The sequence below is a fragment of the Lacerta agilis genome, chromosome 16, assembly GCF_009819535.1.
Source record: "Lacerta agilis isolate rLacAgi1 chromosome 16, rLacAgi1.pri, whole genome shotgun sequence".
Classification (NCBI taxonomy): Eukaryota; Metazoa; Chordata; class Lepidosauria; order Squamata; family Lacertidae; genus Lacerta; species Lacerta agilis.
The window spans coordinates 28,674,155-28,686,746 of NC_046327.1; the positions used below are offsets into that span (position 1 = coordinate 28,674,155).

Consider the following 12,592-nt stretch of genomic DNA (forward strand, 5'->3'; position numbering starts at 1 on the left):
GAGGGAGGGGCGGCGAAGGCGGCGGCGACGGCGGCCAACCCGGGAAGGGAAGAGTGCGCGAAGGTGAGTGGCGGCGGCTGCGGCGGCCATGTTGGGAGTGGCAAAGGACGCCCACTCCAGAGATGGGGAAGGAGAGGCGCGCGGGCTCGTTCGTCCGGCTCTTTCCCCCGTAGTTTGGCTGAGGCCGGCGATAGAAGCGTCGTCAGTGCGATATCTATTTACGTATATGTTGCACCATAGGCGTACGCTTGAAAGCAACGTTGTGTCCCCCACAAAGCCTCTCACTCACGGGCCCAAGCGGTTGCTATGCAACTATTCTACTGGAATAGAATACTCCTATATGGGGTGTGTGTTTGTAAAATTAGCGCCCGCGCGCAAATAGGATCCCACGGAATGCGCCTATAGACACAAGACACACAAGGAAACAGCAGTAGGTTCCTATGGGATGCTGCTACTACACACACACACACACACACGTTTAACACTTTCTGGATTTGTTAGGTGCAGGTTTCCATTCGCCCTACCTTGCTCTTCCACCCACATAATTTTAGCGTTAAGGAGGGTTAAAACGTGTATTGGCTTTCTGGGACATGCCATCAATTTCATGTATTGAAGGCAAATGTTTACCGGTATATCTTGATCCCTGCATCTCAAAGTCGCTCTGCAACAGGTTTGAAAACGGTGTCCACAATCAGAGTCTCTTGTAGGATCATTGTGCAACTTTCAAGCTCCAGGTCCCTTTCATTCCCGAGGGCTTTCATTAAGCTTTTCTGTAGTTATAGAAGGCAATTGTGTTATCTCATGGTGGGGCATCAACTTTTGGTTTAGGGTCAAGACTTGTACAGGGTGAGTCTTTTAAAAGAGGCCCCGTGGAACATGTGTACTCTGTATCCACGGGGCCTTTTTTAAAGGACTCACCCTGTATGTACGCACTCAAATGTCTGTGAGAGACATTAGCATCATGTATGATGTCCCCCCCCCCCCTAAAAAAGAGAGAGTAAATAAGCTCTTAAAATAGTGGCTGGGACAACCCAGCCAGACGGGCGAGGTATAAATAATGAAATTATCATCATTATTATAACTGCCTATATAGGTAGTCCTTTCAGGCCACAGATGCAACACTCAAGGTTCTCCTGAGGGCTAGCTCTTTTGGGGTACTAATTATGTTTTTATTTTTTCTTCTTGTGCCACGTCAAGGTTTAGTGCCTCAGTGGTTGTTTTTTTAGTATCGGTTAGGGTCCAGAACCCTTAATCTCACTTCTTAGGTAGGCATTTGTGGAGCATTGTGATTTGGGCAGCCATGGGGTCTGTTTGATCAGCGCCAGAGGGCTTAGATGGAGACTTTTGCCATGCTATGGGCCACCATTTTTGAAAGACTGCAGACTGTGTTTTTGTCCGTTTGCAATGTGGCAAGCAGTGGGAAATGGCAGGGAAGATCAATTTTGCTCCTTATTGGGCCCTTATAGTGCACACCCCAACAGATCACTCACGGGGGTGTTTAGAGGCACAGATACACCCGGAGGGTGTTGGAAAGGTTGAGGGAGATGGAGCTCCAGTATTAAGTTGTTGCCTCCTCACTTGTGTGCATGGCATACTCCTCCACTATTACTTTTTGGCCTCCCTTATACAGTTCTATAATACTATAACTCCAAACACACATCAAGAACTAAGACTACAGTCCTATGGGAGTAAAGTCCAAGGAATTTAATGGGGTTTACTTATCAGTAAATATGCCTAGGATTGCATAGTGATTCACCGTTAATCCAGCAGCCAGTTTTTAAGAGACTAAAATACTAACATGAGAAATAAACATATTGATTGGGAATGTCAGTTAACCTTTTGCTTTTCCATGAGGATAAGGGAACCCTGACAGAAATACTGCTATAGAAATATGATGCTGGGCAGGAGGAATTAGACTTAAAATGTTCTGTATCTTCAAATGTATCTGTGTATTCTGGTTTGCTCTTTGCAAGCCCTCATAAGCTGTCAGACCTGTGATGGTGGTAGTAGAGACTTCAGTGATCTTCAGACACTTTGACAGCACCATTTTATCTTTAATGTTCCATAATTTGGAGATAATACCTTGACAATTTGGTGGAATTTTAACATGATAAAAATTATTGTAGAAAACTGATGCCTGTCACACAAACCATTTCATTGTCTTCGGAACTCCTTGAGCTTATTGGAAATCCATTCTACCTGACAAATATACATTTACAAGAATACATGCTGCTGAATTCAATGAGCAAATGAAATTTGTGCACAACTCTCTCCAATTAATGTAAAAACGTCTACATCATCCTTGGCAATTCTCAAAATGGATGGTGCCATTCTAAAATGCCAGCAACCAGTTCAAGTACAAAAACAGATGCCCAAATTAAGTGGTTTGCTGCAGGTACTGAAGACATCTCACACACAAGGGCTTCTCCATTCAAACTAGCATTATGTGCATTCAAAAAGGTGCTCTTGTGCATTAATATACAAAGAACAATGCTTTGGCTAATCGCAATGGCAGACTCTATAATAAAAAGTCCATGGGATTTTTAGCATGTATTAATTTCTGCTGTACATTTTTTGAAATAATAATTTGTGAAAATGGAAAATGCTGATACAAAAGTAAAAAGATTGACTCCCAGTTGCAAAACTTAAAAAAAACCCACACCCAACACTCGAAAAGGCTTATTATATAGGACATCCACATTCTTGGCGAAAAAATTTAAAATAGGCGCAGCACAGAACAACAGTAAGGAAGAATAGTCCCGGCTTTTTCCTTATTTCATACTGTAGAAATAATTCGCCCTAGTTTTTGTATCAAACAACCCATTTGGTAAGTATAAATAACCTAATTAATTTTTCTTGTTCGAAGCTGCCAGGCACCAGTCAGATATCGCAGTCGTATAAAAAGAAGGTCCCTGCCCATCTGCAACCAACTCCAGACTGGAACCAACTTAGAACCTATGATGATTAAATACAGAAAAAAATTGTAATCTGTTAAATAGACATATAAGTGTCAGTCGCTTTTTATGGCCAGAAGATGTCACAGGAGATATATATATATATATATATATATAATGACCCAAACAAAGATGACCAACTTTTATATAGGGCGGTATATAAATTCAATTAATAATAATAATGATGATAATAATAATAATAAGCATGGATACATGGGGAAGAGTGAACGCTCTGCAGCCACTGCCCCACCCACTGTGAGGTAACTATACGCTGTCATAGAGAAGACACTACTCAGAGATTCTAGTTAAGTCTGCAGTTTTCCACAGGTACATGGAATGTATTAACATGAAGTATAAATCCTAATAGGAGGTTAAGGGGCAGGAGCATACAAAACCCTATATGGGTTTTGTGGAGACCATATTTAATATTCTGACATTAAAGGGGAATGTTCAGTCTCCTGAGGAATTGGCCTAACTGCTTTCTAGAATAATCCCTATTGACAGAAAAGTGTTGACCACTGACCGACCTTCAATTTCTGTCCAGTTGACAGCGACCTCTGCTATTGGTATTTTAAAGCACTGAGCTATATACAGAAGTTCCACATCAAATGCCCTGCAACAGAACAGAATGAATGCTCAGTACTGTGTTGAAATCACAAATCTTTTATGCTTGTATTACTGACCACCTTCTGAACATAACAAAGAACTGGAATAAAACTGATATAGGTATACATGTTGCAACTCACTATTTTCTCTCTGGTGAAATAAAAAAACCTGAAAAAGCATTTTGGCATATCAGCCTTTCTTCTTCCTCTTCCTTTATAAAGAAGCTAGTATTTACAGGTGTGTTAAAAGAGGGACAATTCCCAATAAAATAAAGGCAGTGCAGACCTATCCAATTCGCAGTCGCCTGCATGGATATCAGCCTTTTTTCGTTTTGCTTTCATTACATTCAAGGCAGCCTAGGCAAACATTTGCTACTTTTACGGTACTCTCCTTGCCTCTAATAGCTGAGAAATATTCAACTGATTGATGGCGTGATGAGATTTTTTAGAAAGAGGGACTTTATAGCGGGGTGTATTACTAGCAGTTACAACACACAATGCACAGAAATCAAAATATGACTAACATTGGATATCACATTATATCTCCATAAATAGCCCGTTGACGAGGAGCATCACTGATTACAAAAGTAAGAAATCCCACTAAATGTGCAAAAGCTGTGGCATGTGCCTGAAAAAGGGACTCAAGATCCCAGGCATAACATTGCACAGCACACACATGTACTAAGCTCTTGAAAATGCATATATATATCACCAGCTCCAACTGCCATTTCCAATCAAATAAAACTGAGGGCGATACCTACCAGCGTTCTATATGAAGAAATGAAAAAGTCCGGGAAGCGGCCTCTCGGGTTAATAGTTTAAAACCACACTGGGTGTCTTTGATTTCCTTAACACAGAGGAACCATACTAGAAAGTGGAATCCATACATGAGAAGTGTACGGAAGTAAGACCGCTGCAGCAAAGGTAAGATAGCACAGGAACTAGCTCAATATGTCCAGTCACTTTATAATGTCAATGTTCATAATGCCTATAGATTTTTGTGACTTAAGTATTAAAAGAAATGACAACACAGAATTCATTATACAGTGGTACGCCGTGTTACGCACACGAACCGTTCCGGATCGCGCTACGTAACACGGGCGTGCGTAACACGAATGCCCCCACAAATAAAAAAAAACCCAGAAGTAGCACGATTTGAGCGCTTCTGTGCATGCACGAAGTGCGCAGAAGCGTTCTGCACATCCGGGGGTTGCACGCTTTCCGGAAACGCTTCCGGGCGTTCTTAACTCGAACATTCGCAACCCGGGGTGTGCGTAACCCGGGGTTCCACTGTAGTTTCTACATGTACAAGTATGCATGCTGACACAATACAGACCTGCGGTAACGCTTTTGAATATACTGTATTGCATCCCAACTTTTTAAGTGTTCTTTACTCAAAGGGTGTGTGTGAAAGTTTTGCCAGCTTATTTTTTGTTGATAGCTGCTGTTTATGATTACAAGCCATAGTTCTAATAAAACACTAGAATAATTTAAAATGAAGACAAATACAACCCTGCAACTAGAAGAACCAAGCATTAAAACTAAAGCCAATTTCAGCTAGTTTTTCCAAGTCCCCAAGTGTTCTCATGTGCCTAGTCTCAGAATGCTGTTGCTGAAGATACAGGCACTCAAAAGGAAGCAAGGCAGTGGGAAGTCAGTGAGTTCTGATGGTCTACCTAGACAGTCTTCACCTGGAGGACTAGCCTCTAACCCCTCTCCCCCCCCCAAAAAAAACCCCTTGCAGCTCCCAGGGAGGGGGAGGTCTTGTCTAATCTCATTTAAAAAAAAATCATGCAAGTTACAGGGGGCTAGAAGCTGAGCCTAGGAAAGCATGTACTCCACTTCTGACTGCAAAGGAACACCAGCCAAAGAACTAGCAAACAGAAGCTTACCTGTGCTATGGAGTCTTGCTCCAAGTGAGCTCTAGAGCCACAGGCAATAGCCATCTGGTTCTAAAAGGGAAAAAAAATACATTAATAATTAAGAAACATACACCAAACCAAGCCTCTGTGGCAAGGAATACCTATGAACACATTCAGCTGATACATCAACTACGCTCATTGCTGGTAAGGGATAGTTGTGACACCAAGACTCATGCAATCATGGGGTTACCAATTAACATAACATAGAACGAGACCAATAGTGAGTCCAGCAGTCAAGAAGGTGGTTTCTGCATGTGATGTAGAGGGAAGTGAGGGGCAGGTGGGGCTCGTCAACCTTGGAAAACTCTGATCCTAAACCTCTGTTGCCTTTCGGTGTATCTTCGGGAGAAGACAAGGCTAAGGAATAAAAAACCCTACACAAATTTGGAGTGGAGTCCCTAAGACAGCTAGATGGCGCCTTGTACACCTCCTTCCTGGCATCTCCCGCAGCCAATCTGATGCCAAACGTATTGCTCTGCTTTCCTTTGGACCCCGTCAGTGCGTCCAAGAAAAGGGTCTTGTCATCTGCGCAGCCCAGGACCTCTATACACACTGCCCAGGCTTGTGCCGCCGGGAAGGACACTTCAGTGATGATAACACAGTGGTCTGGCTTCACTTCCAGAGGCACACTCCACTGTCTCTCAAGGCAGACGAATGCCAACTACAAAGTCTATAATGTGGGGCTACTGTAAAATGTGTATATAAACATATAGGTGTGCTTATTTATTTAGCTAGTGAATCATTTTCTTATTAATTACAGGGGAACTCAAGGAGACTCAAAATCTATGGGGACATAGAATCATGAAGCTTAACACCGACAGATACCTACAAGCAGTTGACGCTTACAGAATAAGCAGAAGTAAAACTTAGCACATAGAGAAGGCTTGAGCAAGAATATAAAATAGGAAGTTAATGAACACAGGGAGAGTTTGACAAATGGCTAAATGAGGAACCTGGGGAAGGGCATGGTTTACTGTGTCAGAATACCAAAACTGTGGATCTTGTCTAACAGAACCAGGTAAGAGGCAATCGCCAAGAAGTAATTGAAGATTTAGGGAGTAAGTCAAGGACACCTAATTTGAATGGAGAAAGCAGAAGGGGACACAAATCTCTGCTAGAAGATGTGTGCTCCAGTCATACTGATTTTGAGTTGGAAATAAGAGTGCTAAACCTTCTCTGGATTACACCTAAAATTTTAAGGGCTGAAGAACTGCAAGCAGCAACATCTGCCTATGATGTAAGAAGTACATTGGCATGCAGACATGTAAACAAAGCAGGATTTTTATATATATTTTTAAGGAAGTACCGGTAGAAAGAAAGGAAATAAAATTAAAATGTGACCGAATGAAAACTCACAGGCCAGGGCTGCAGACTCTCAAGACCCTTTTCTACTTTTTCAACATCTTCAAATTTTGTAGCTCCATCAGCATCGGCCATGAGTATTTTCCCCCCTCGTGAACTGAACACACCCTGTATGTAAGAATGAACAAAAGCCTTGTATCAGGGCATATTCGGCAAATTATGCTGCAAAACTACAGGACTTCAAATCCCTTCGACAGAGCCACTCCTCCACCTGCACGTATTAGCCTAATTCTTTGCATTTTGAATGTACAGCCCAGGTACAGTAACCCTGCAAAATAATCAGCAGGCCCCATACAGGGATGCATCCAATCAGCCCAATGGTGCCTAGAAAGTGATGGTGTTGCAGCTGTGGACTAAACTTCAGTGGAATCAAGGGAACCTCTTTTATATAGTTATGGCTGCATTTCCATTTCTTGCAAGTTCTAAACAGGCAGTGGGCCAAAGGCCACGTGTCTCTTACGAGGATCCTATCAGAAGCAAATTCATTCTTCGTCTCCTCCCCTTATAGGGGGCAGACTTCAAAGCATTGTGGGTAGGCAGAGAAATCAAATACAGAACAGCTGAGATGTCGTCAAAGACATGAAAAATTTATATGTATATCCTTTCAATTCCAGGTTTCTGTTCTGCTTCTTCCCAAGGCTCGTGTCAGGAACGGTTTGATATAAATACAAATAGTGTACCAAATGAAGTGTAGTCGTAAAATACAGAGATGCGGATTACTTCATGCCTATCTTATAAAAATGATCACTCTAGGAAAAAAATGATCACCATAGGCTCTCCTTACATATGGAAATTCATAGAAAATGACCATAGTAAGCCTGCAACTTATATGGGGGTTACGTTCCTGGGATTGCACCCAAAGCCAAAACTGCGTACAGTCAAAATACATTCGGTTCAATGGTGGATGGGATTGCCAAAGTCTTTTCCCCCAGATGCCCACCCCCTTTTTAAATTTCCCCCCCAACTGCATAAAGCTGAACGTGCACAAGTTAAGTATGTGCAAGTTGGGGGCATGCTTTATTTGCCAATACTTGGGCTTTTGCAGCATTATTTCATAATTAACATAAATGCTTGATGAAGAAAATATTTGCTTTCGCCAAGAAAAGAATCTTAATTACAGAAGGGAAAACGGCATAAATTCATTACCATTCTAACAGCTCCCCCCTTTCCACGATTCTTCACCAGAGGGAGGACTCTCACTTTGTCACTACCATATTTTTGGGTATACTTCAGCGCAACCTGCAGGGCATGTGCAAATCAGAATAAGAGAACAGCAATCACAAATAGGAACTGAATGGCTCCTTCTCTCCTCATTTATATCAATGATATAACAAAGCCTACATTAAATATGTATAAATATTTCAATGCACAAGTGTGCTTAAAAGAATGTGAGGCTAGACAGATACCTGGAGTTCTCTTCCCTTTCCCATGCCAAATTTCTCACTTTCAGTTCAATGTTATCTTCACTAGAGTTGAAAACAAAAATTCTATTTCCCCAACTGGGAACACATAAAATAGGTAAGTAGATATTTGTGTAACGCCTTCTACTTTAAGTGCTCATATATCACATATATATAGGATTTGTATATTTAGTTCTTAGACCTATCAGCAGGGAAAGTGTCCTTTGGCAGAACTTGAAGAAAGGAAAGTGTATGAAAATCTATGTTACTGACGTAACAAGAATAGAGTGGACCCTCTGGATACAAATTAAATTCATTCTGGGGGTACATCCGCAACCCGAAAAGTCCGTAGGCAGAGGCGCAACTTCTGCGCATGCAGCAAAACCTGGAAGTATACACTTCCGGGTTTGCCACGTTCGTAACCTGAAAGTTACGTATCCAGAGCGGTATGTAACTTGAGGGTCCACTGTAATGTGTTTTGGCACATGAAGAGAAAAGAAAGAGGATGGCAGTACAGCCTGAGCATTGAACATTTTGTCGTGTAGAGCAATTCCAGAAAATAATTGTATCTGTTTAGTGAAAGAGAAGAAGAAAAGCCTCTACTTAAAAAAAACAACAACATGCTTTTTCATGTAAAAAGATAGAGGCTGCATGAATTTAATGTCACAGACCATGGCACTAGCCCAGCTTTGAAGGGGTGTAATGCTGGTATTAATGTTTAGAAAATGGTGACCCTTTATAAGCAGCAAAGCAACTTGGAGAAGTCTCTAACAACAGTGATTTTACTGAAACCAAATTCACATTTGTGGTTAGTCTGAGTAAATAGGAAACGTCTATCAATGTGAAACCAGACAGTTAAAATATTTCTTTATTGATTTTAATTATCCATTTCAAGTTATTATTTAATTATTAATTTACTCAGAATTTGTGCTTGAAGCACCTTAAGTACAAATTCACAGAAATCCAATAGAGATTATATATATATATATATATATATATATATACACACACACACACACACACACACACACACACACACACACGTACGTACATACATACATACATACATACATAAGCACATAAATAGCTAGTGGCATCCCCTTGAGAGGCAGTCATGAATGTAAACAGCCTTGAGCCAGGCCCTCGAAATTGTAATCATGAAAACAGAAAAATATGAACTTCTGTTTATGTTGTAGCTTTTGCTGGCACTGTCAATATATTTAGAATTGGCGAGTCATAAATTTGTCTCCTACCTTTGTGGTTTGATCTCTGCTGCCGTCATCAACTACTATGACCTCATATGTGAATGCAGGATCTTGCCTCTGTAAAAGTAAACACAGATCTTGTGCATTTGCCTTGGCATCATATGTTCTCTTACCACGATGACTAGAACAGGATCAAAATTATATTTTTATCTCATGGTTATTAAATATTGCAGTTATATGTGATTTTTTTAAAAAAATACCTGTCTCTTCTCTAGATAGTCCAAAGCTTCATTCAGCATTGATGGTACTGTAAGAAAAAGAAGAAAATAAAACCACAGATCTAGTTTGAGTAACGCTGAATAGGTTAAAAAGAAGACAACATTCAGTGTTATACATACACACAAAGAAAACAAGGACTCATTCTTACACCGTTCTTCCTCATTATATGAAGGCACAACTACGGAAAGTTCTCGTGTTGGGGGATCATGGATGCTGGGCACACGCTCCTTCTCATTTTCAGCATTCAAAAAGTATTTTTCATCCTCGTGTCGATTAAGGTCTGGAACCTTTGTTGCAGTTATGTGGGCAATGACAGCAATCTGGGGGGCGGAGGGGGGAGAGGATTTCCAGCTAAGAGTTATATAATATTTACACAATAGTATTCTGCAGCGAGAAAATAATTCCTCTTAAAATTAGAAAGGGTGAAGCTGCAATAGCCAAGTACCATTCACTATCAAAAGGGTTTTGTGGGGGAAGAAACTGCTTTCTGCATAAAATGTAAGAAGCTATCGCAACTCAGCATTTTTGAACTCTTACAACAGTTGGATTAGTGCCTCTCGCTGTTGCACAAAAGTAACTTGGTGTAGAAACGACGTGTAAAATTAGATCAGACCCTCACAATTTCTGAGCTCCTGCTTTGCTGTCTGCCTAGAACTTAAATATTTTTTCTTTGTGGCCTGTTTCCTTTAACTTCCTCCTCCGCACAATAGTAATAAAAGCAGTATCTGGCCTGCTATCAAAAAATAATAAGACCAGCAAGTCAAAGCACATTATAAAACACAGATTATATTGATAAGGGGTGGTGGGTGGTGGGGGCATTTCAATTACTGGTCTCCAGTGGCGCAATGGGTCAATGTCTGGCTGCTAACCAGAAGGCTGGTGGTGAGAACCCACCCCATGGATGGCTGTGGGCAGGATTGCTGGATTGTAGGGGTGGACCTGATGACCCGTGGGTCCCCTTCCATCTCTACAGTTCTATCTGTCATGTATGATCTAATTGAACCTAGAAACATAGACTTCTAGAGCAGGAGATCCTTAATCTGAGGGTCGTGGGTCTGAAAGATTCCTAAACTGCAGGGAGTTGTAGTAATGACCTTCGTGGGTCCCTTCAAACTCTAGAACTCTATGATTCTAATCAAATTCTGAAGGTGGCCCTGATATTATTTACAGTATTCATTTTTTACACTGATTGATTGTATATACACCAAAACTGGGCAGAGCACGAGACTCTTAAATCTCAGGGTTGTGGATTCGAGCCCCAAGTTGGGCGAAAGATTCTTTCATTGCAGGGGGTTCGACTAGATGATCCTTGTGGTCCCTTCCAATTCTACAATACTGCGATCCTATGCTTGCGAAACAACAACAAAACAACAACAACCCTCAAAGCGAAATGCAAACAGCCCCCCTTTGGGGGCACTGCTGTTTTACAGGTTCCAGCTGCTTAAATCCCAAATAAAGAGGAGTCGTGAGCTGCGGGGCCTGGGGATGCCAAGCTCCACAGTCATGTGACGGGGCTACTCAGAGGCCGGTGAAAGGCACTCTGCGCGAGCTCAGAGGTCCTCTTGCTTGGGAGGGGCATGATGGTGAAGGATGGAAAGAAGACCAGGCAGGGAAAAGGGGGAAAGCTCCAGGACTAGGACCCCCGTCTCCCCTCACCAGGACCAGACCCGAGACCGCCAGAGCCACGGACGCTTCAGCCAGCCAAAGCAGCTCCATCGCCCTTGCGCCGCGCCGGCAGAGACTCGCAGCCAGGGACACGGAGGCGGAAGTGGAGGACTAGGAGGGAGAGAGTGTCGCCAGGACTTCCGGCGGCACGTCGAGCGTTGCTATTGGTCGGCACCAAGGCCCTCATAGACTCATAACGTGTAGATGCATGGACAGAGGCGGACTTGCAAGTCGACTTTGGACTCATCCTCCCCGCCCCCTCCGAATCAAACCCTGGAACTGTAGGATTGAAAAAATCAGTGGAATTCAAGACTTTACTGGGAGGGCGAATATTTTTCTGTTCTGTTTCGTTTCTTATTAAGATATGTATTTTGTGTTTTCCATTTTGCGATTTTTTTGTTTGTAAACCTCCCCGTGATCATCGGTTGATGGGAGGTATATTGTAAAGCAATAATAATTTTAACAATTAATAATTAGAATTAATACTTATAATTAATAATATAATAATGGCGTCCAATTGAGGGTTCCGTTTGGGATCTGAAGCACACTTATAGTGTTGTTGTTATCACTATTAGGTATTAATTATCCGTAAGCCGCCTTGAATATCTGTCAGGGGGAGAAAGGCGGGGCATAACTAAATAAATAAAAATCAGCTATCCGCACTTCACCCGAAGGTTTTCATGTATGCTGCGAGTTTTTGCATAGGGAATTGACAGTGAACCCAAAGCCCCACCTCTTATAAAATCATTTCAGCGCCTGGCCATGACTTATATATTTGCTCAAGCATATTAAGGTCTTAGAACTGATGTTCGTTCAGTCTGTTCCGCTTTTTTAAAAAAAACCTATTGTTTGTTTTACGATAAAGTTTCATTGTTCGGGGGGGGGGGAAGGGAGAGTGGGTTGCTTCGCTGTAATTAATTTAATCTCATGCATTTCTCTACTGGTTTATGATGGGCGCCTCTCGCTTCCACGCTGAGTTGGAAGAAGAACACTCCGCCTTCCAACGCACACCCGGAGGAACAATACCCAGACGGTGAGATGGCCTACTCTTTTTTTTTTTTAATTTATGTTTCGTGAGAGGCTGACGGCCAACGACAGCTTACCGTCCCTGCCGGAAACGTTGCGAAGAACCCCACCCCCGCCCGTGGAGGGCCACTTCCGGCCTCGCCTCAGTAGCGCCCTCTGCGCCTGGGAGGCCTT

At 42.2% G+C, this 12,592-nt stretch overlaps 1 protein-coding gene across 1 annotated transcript; it reads right to left on the minus strand.

Annotated features, from left to right (window-relative positions):
* Positions 1-2,033: 2,033 nt before the first annotated feature.
* On the minus strand, positions 2,034-11,512 carry ALG5 (ALG5 dolichyl-phosphate beta-glucosyltransferase). The gene is made up of 10 exons (XM_033173476.1): positions 11,384-11,512; positions 9,876-10,047; positions 9,709-9,755; positions 9,497-9,565; positions 7,990-8,082; positions 6,838-6,951; positions 5,452-5,511; positions 4,321-4,472; positions 3,482-3,567; positions 2,034-2,955 (listed from the first exon to the last, which is right to left on the minus strand). The coding sequence occupies exons 1-10, from the start codon at positions 11,441-11,443 to the stop codon at positions 2,843-2,845; spliced, it is 966 nt and encodes a 321-aa protein (XP_033029367.1). The 5' UTR covers positions 11,444-11,512; the 3' UTR covers positions 2,034-2,842.
* Between the last annotated feature and the right edge of the window lie 1,080 nt (positions 11,513-12,592).

Excerpts from the sequence above, each read along its gene's own strand:
- ALG5 (XM_033173476.1), bottom strand. The coding sequence starts at position 11,443 with ATGGAGCTGCTTTGGCTGGCTGAAGCGTCCGTGGCTCTGGCGGTCTCG. Across the intron at positions 6,952-7,989 it reads AGGGGGGAGCTGTTAGAATG|GGTGTGTTCAGTTCACGAGG; the intron begins GTAATGAATTTA and ends TCTTACATACAG. Across the intron at positions 5,512-6,837 it reads AGAGTCTGCAGCCCTGGCCT|AACCAGATGGCTATTGCCTG; the intron begins GTGAGTTTTCAT and ends TTTCCCTTTTAG.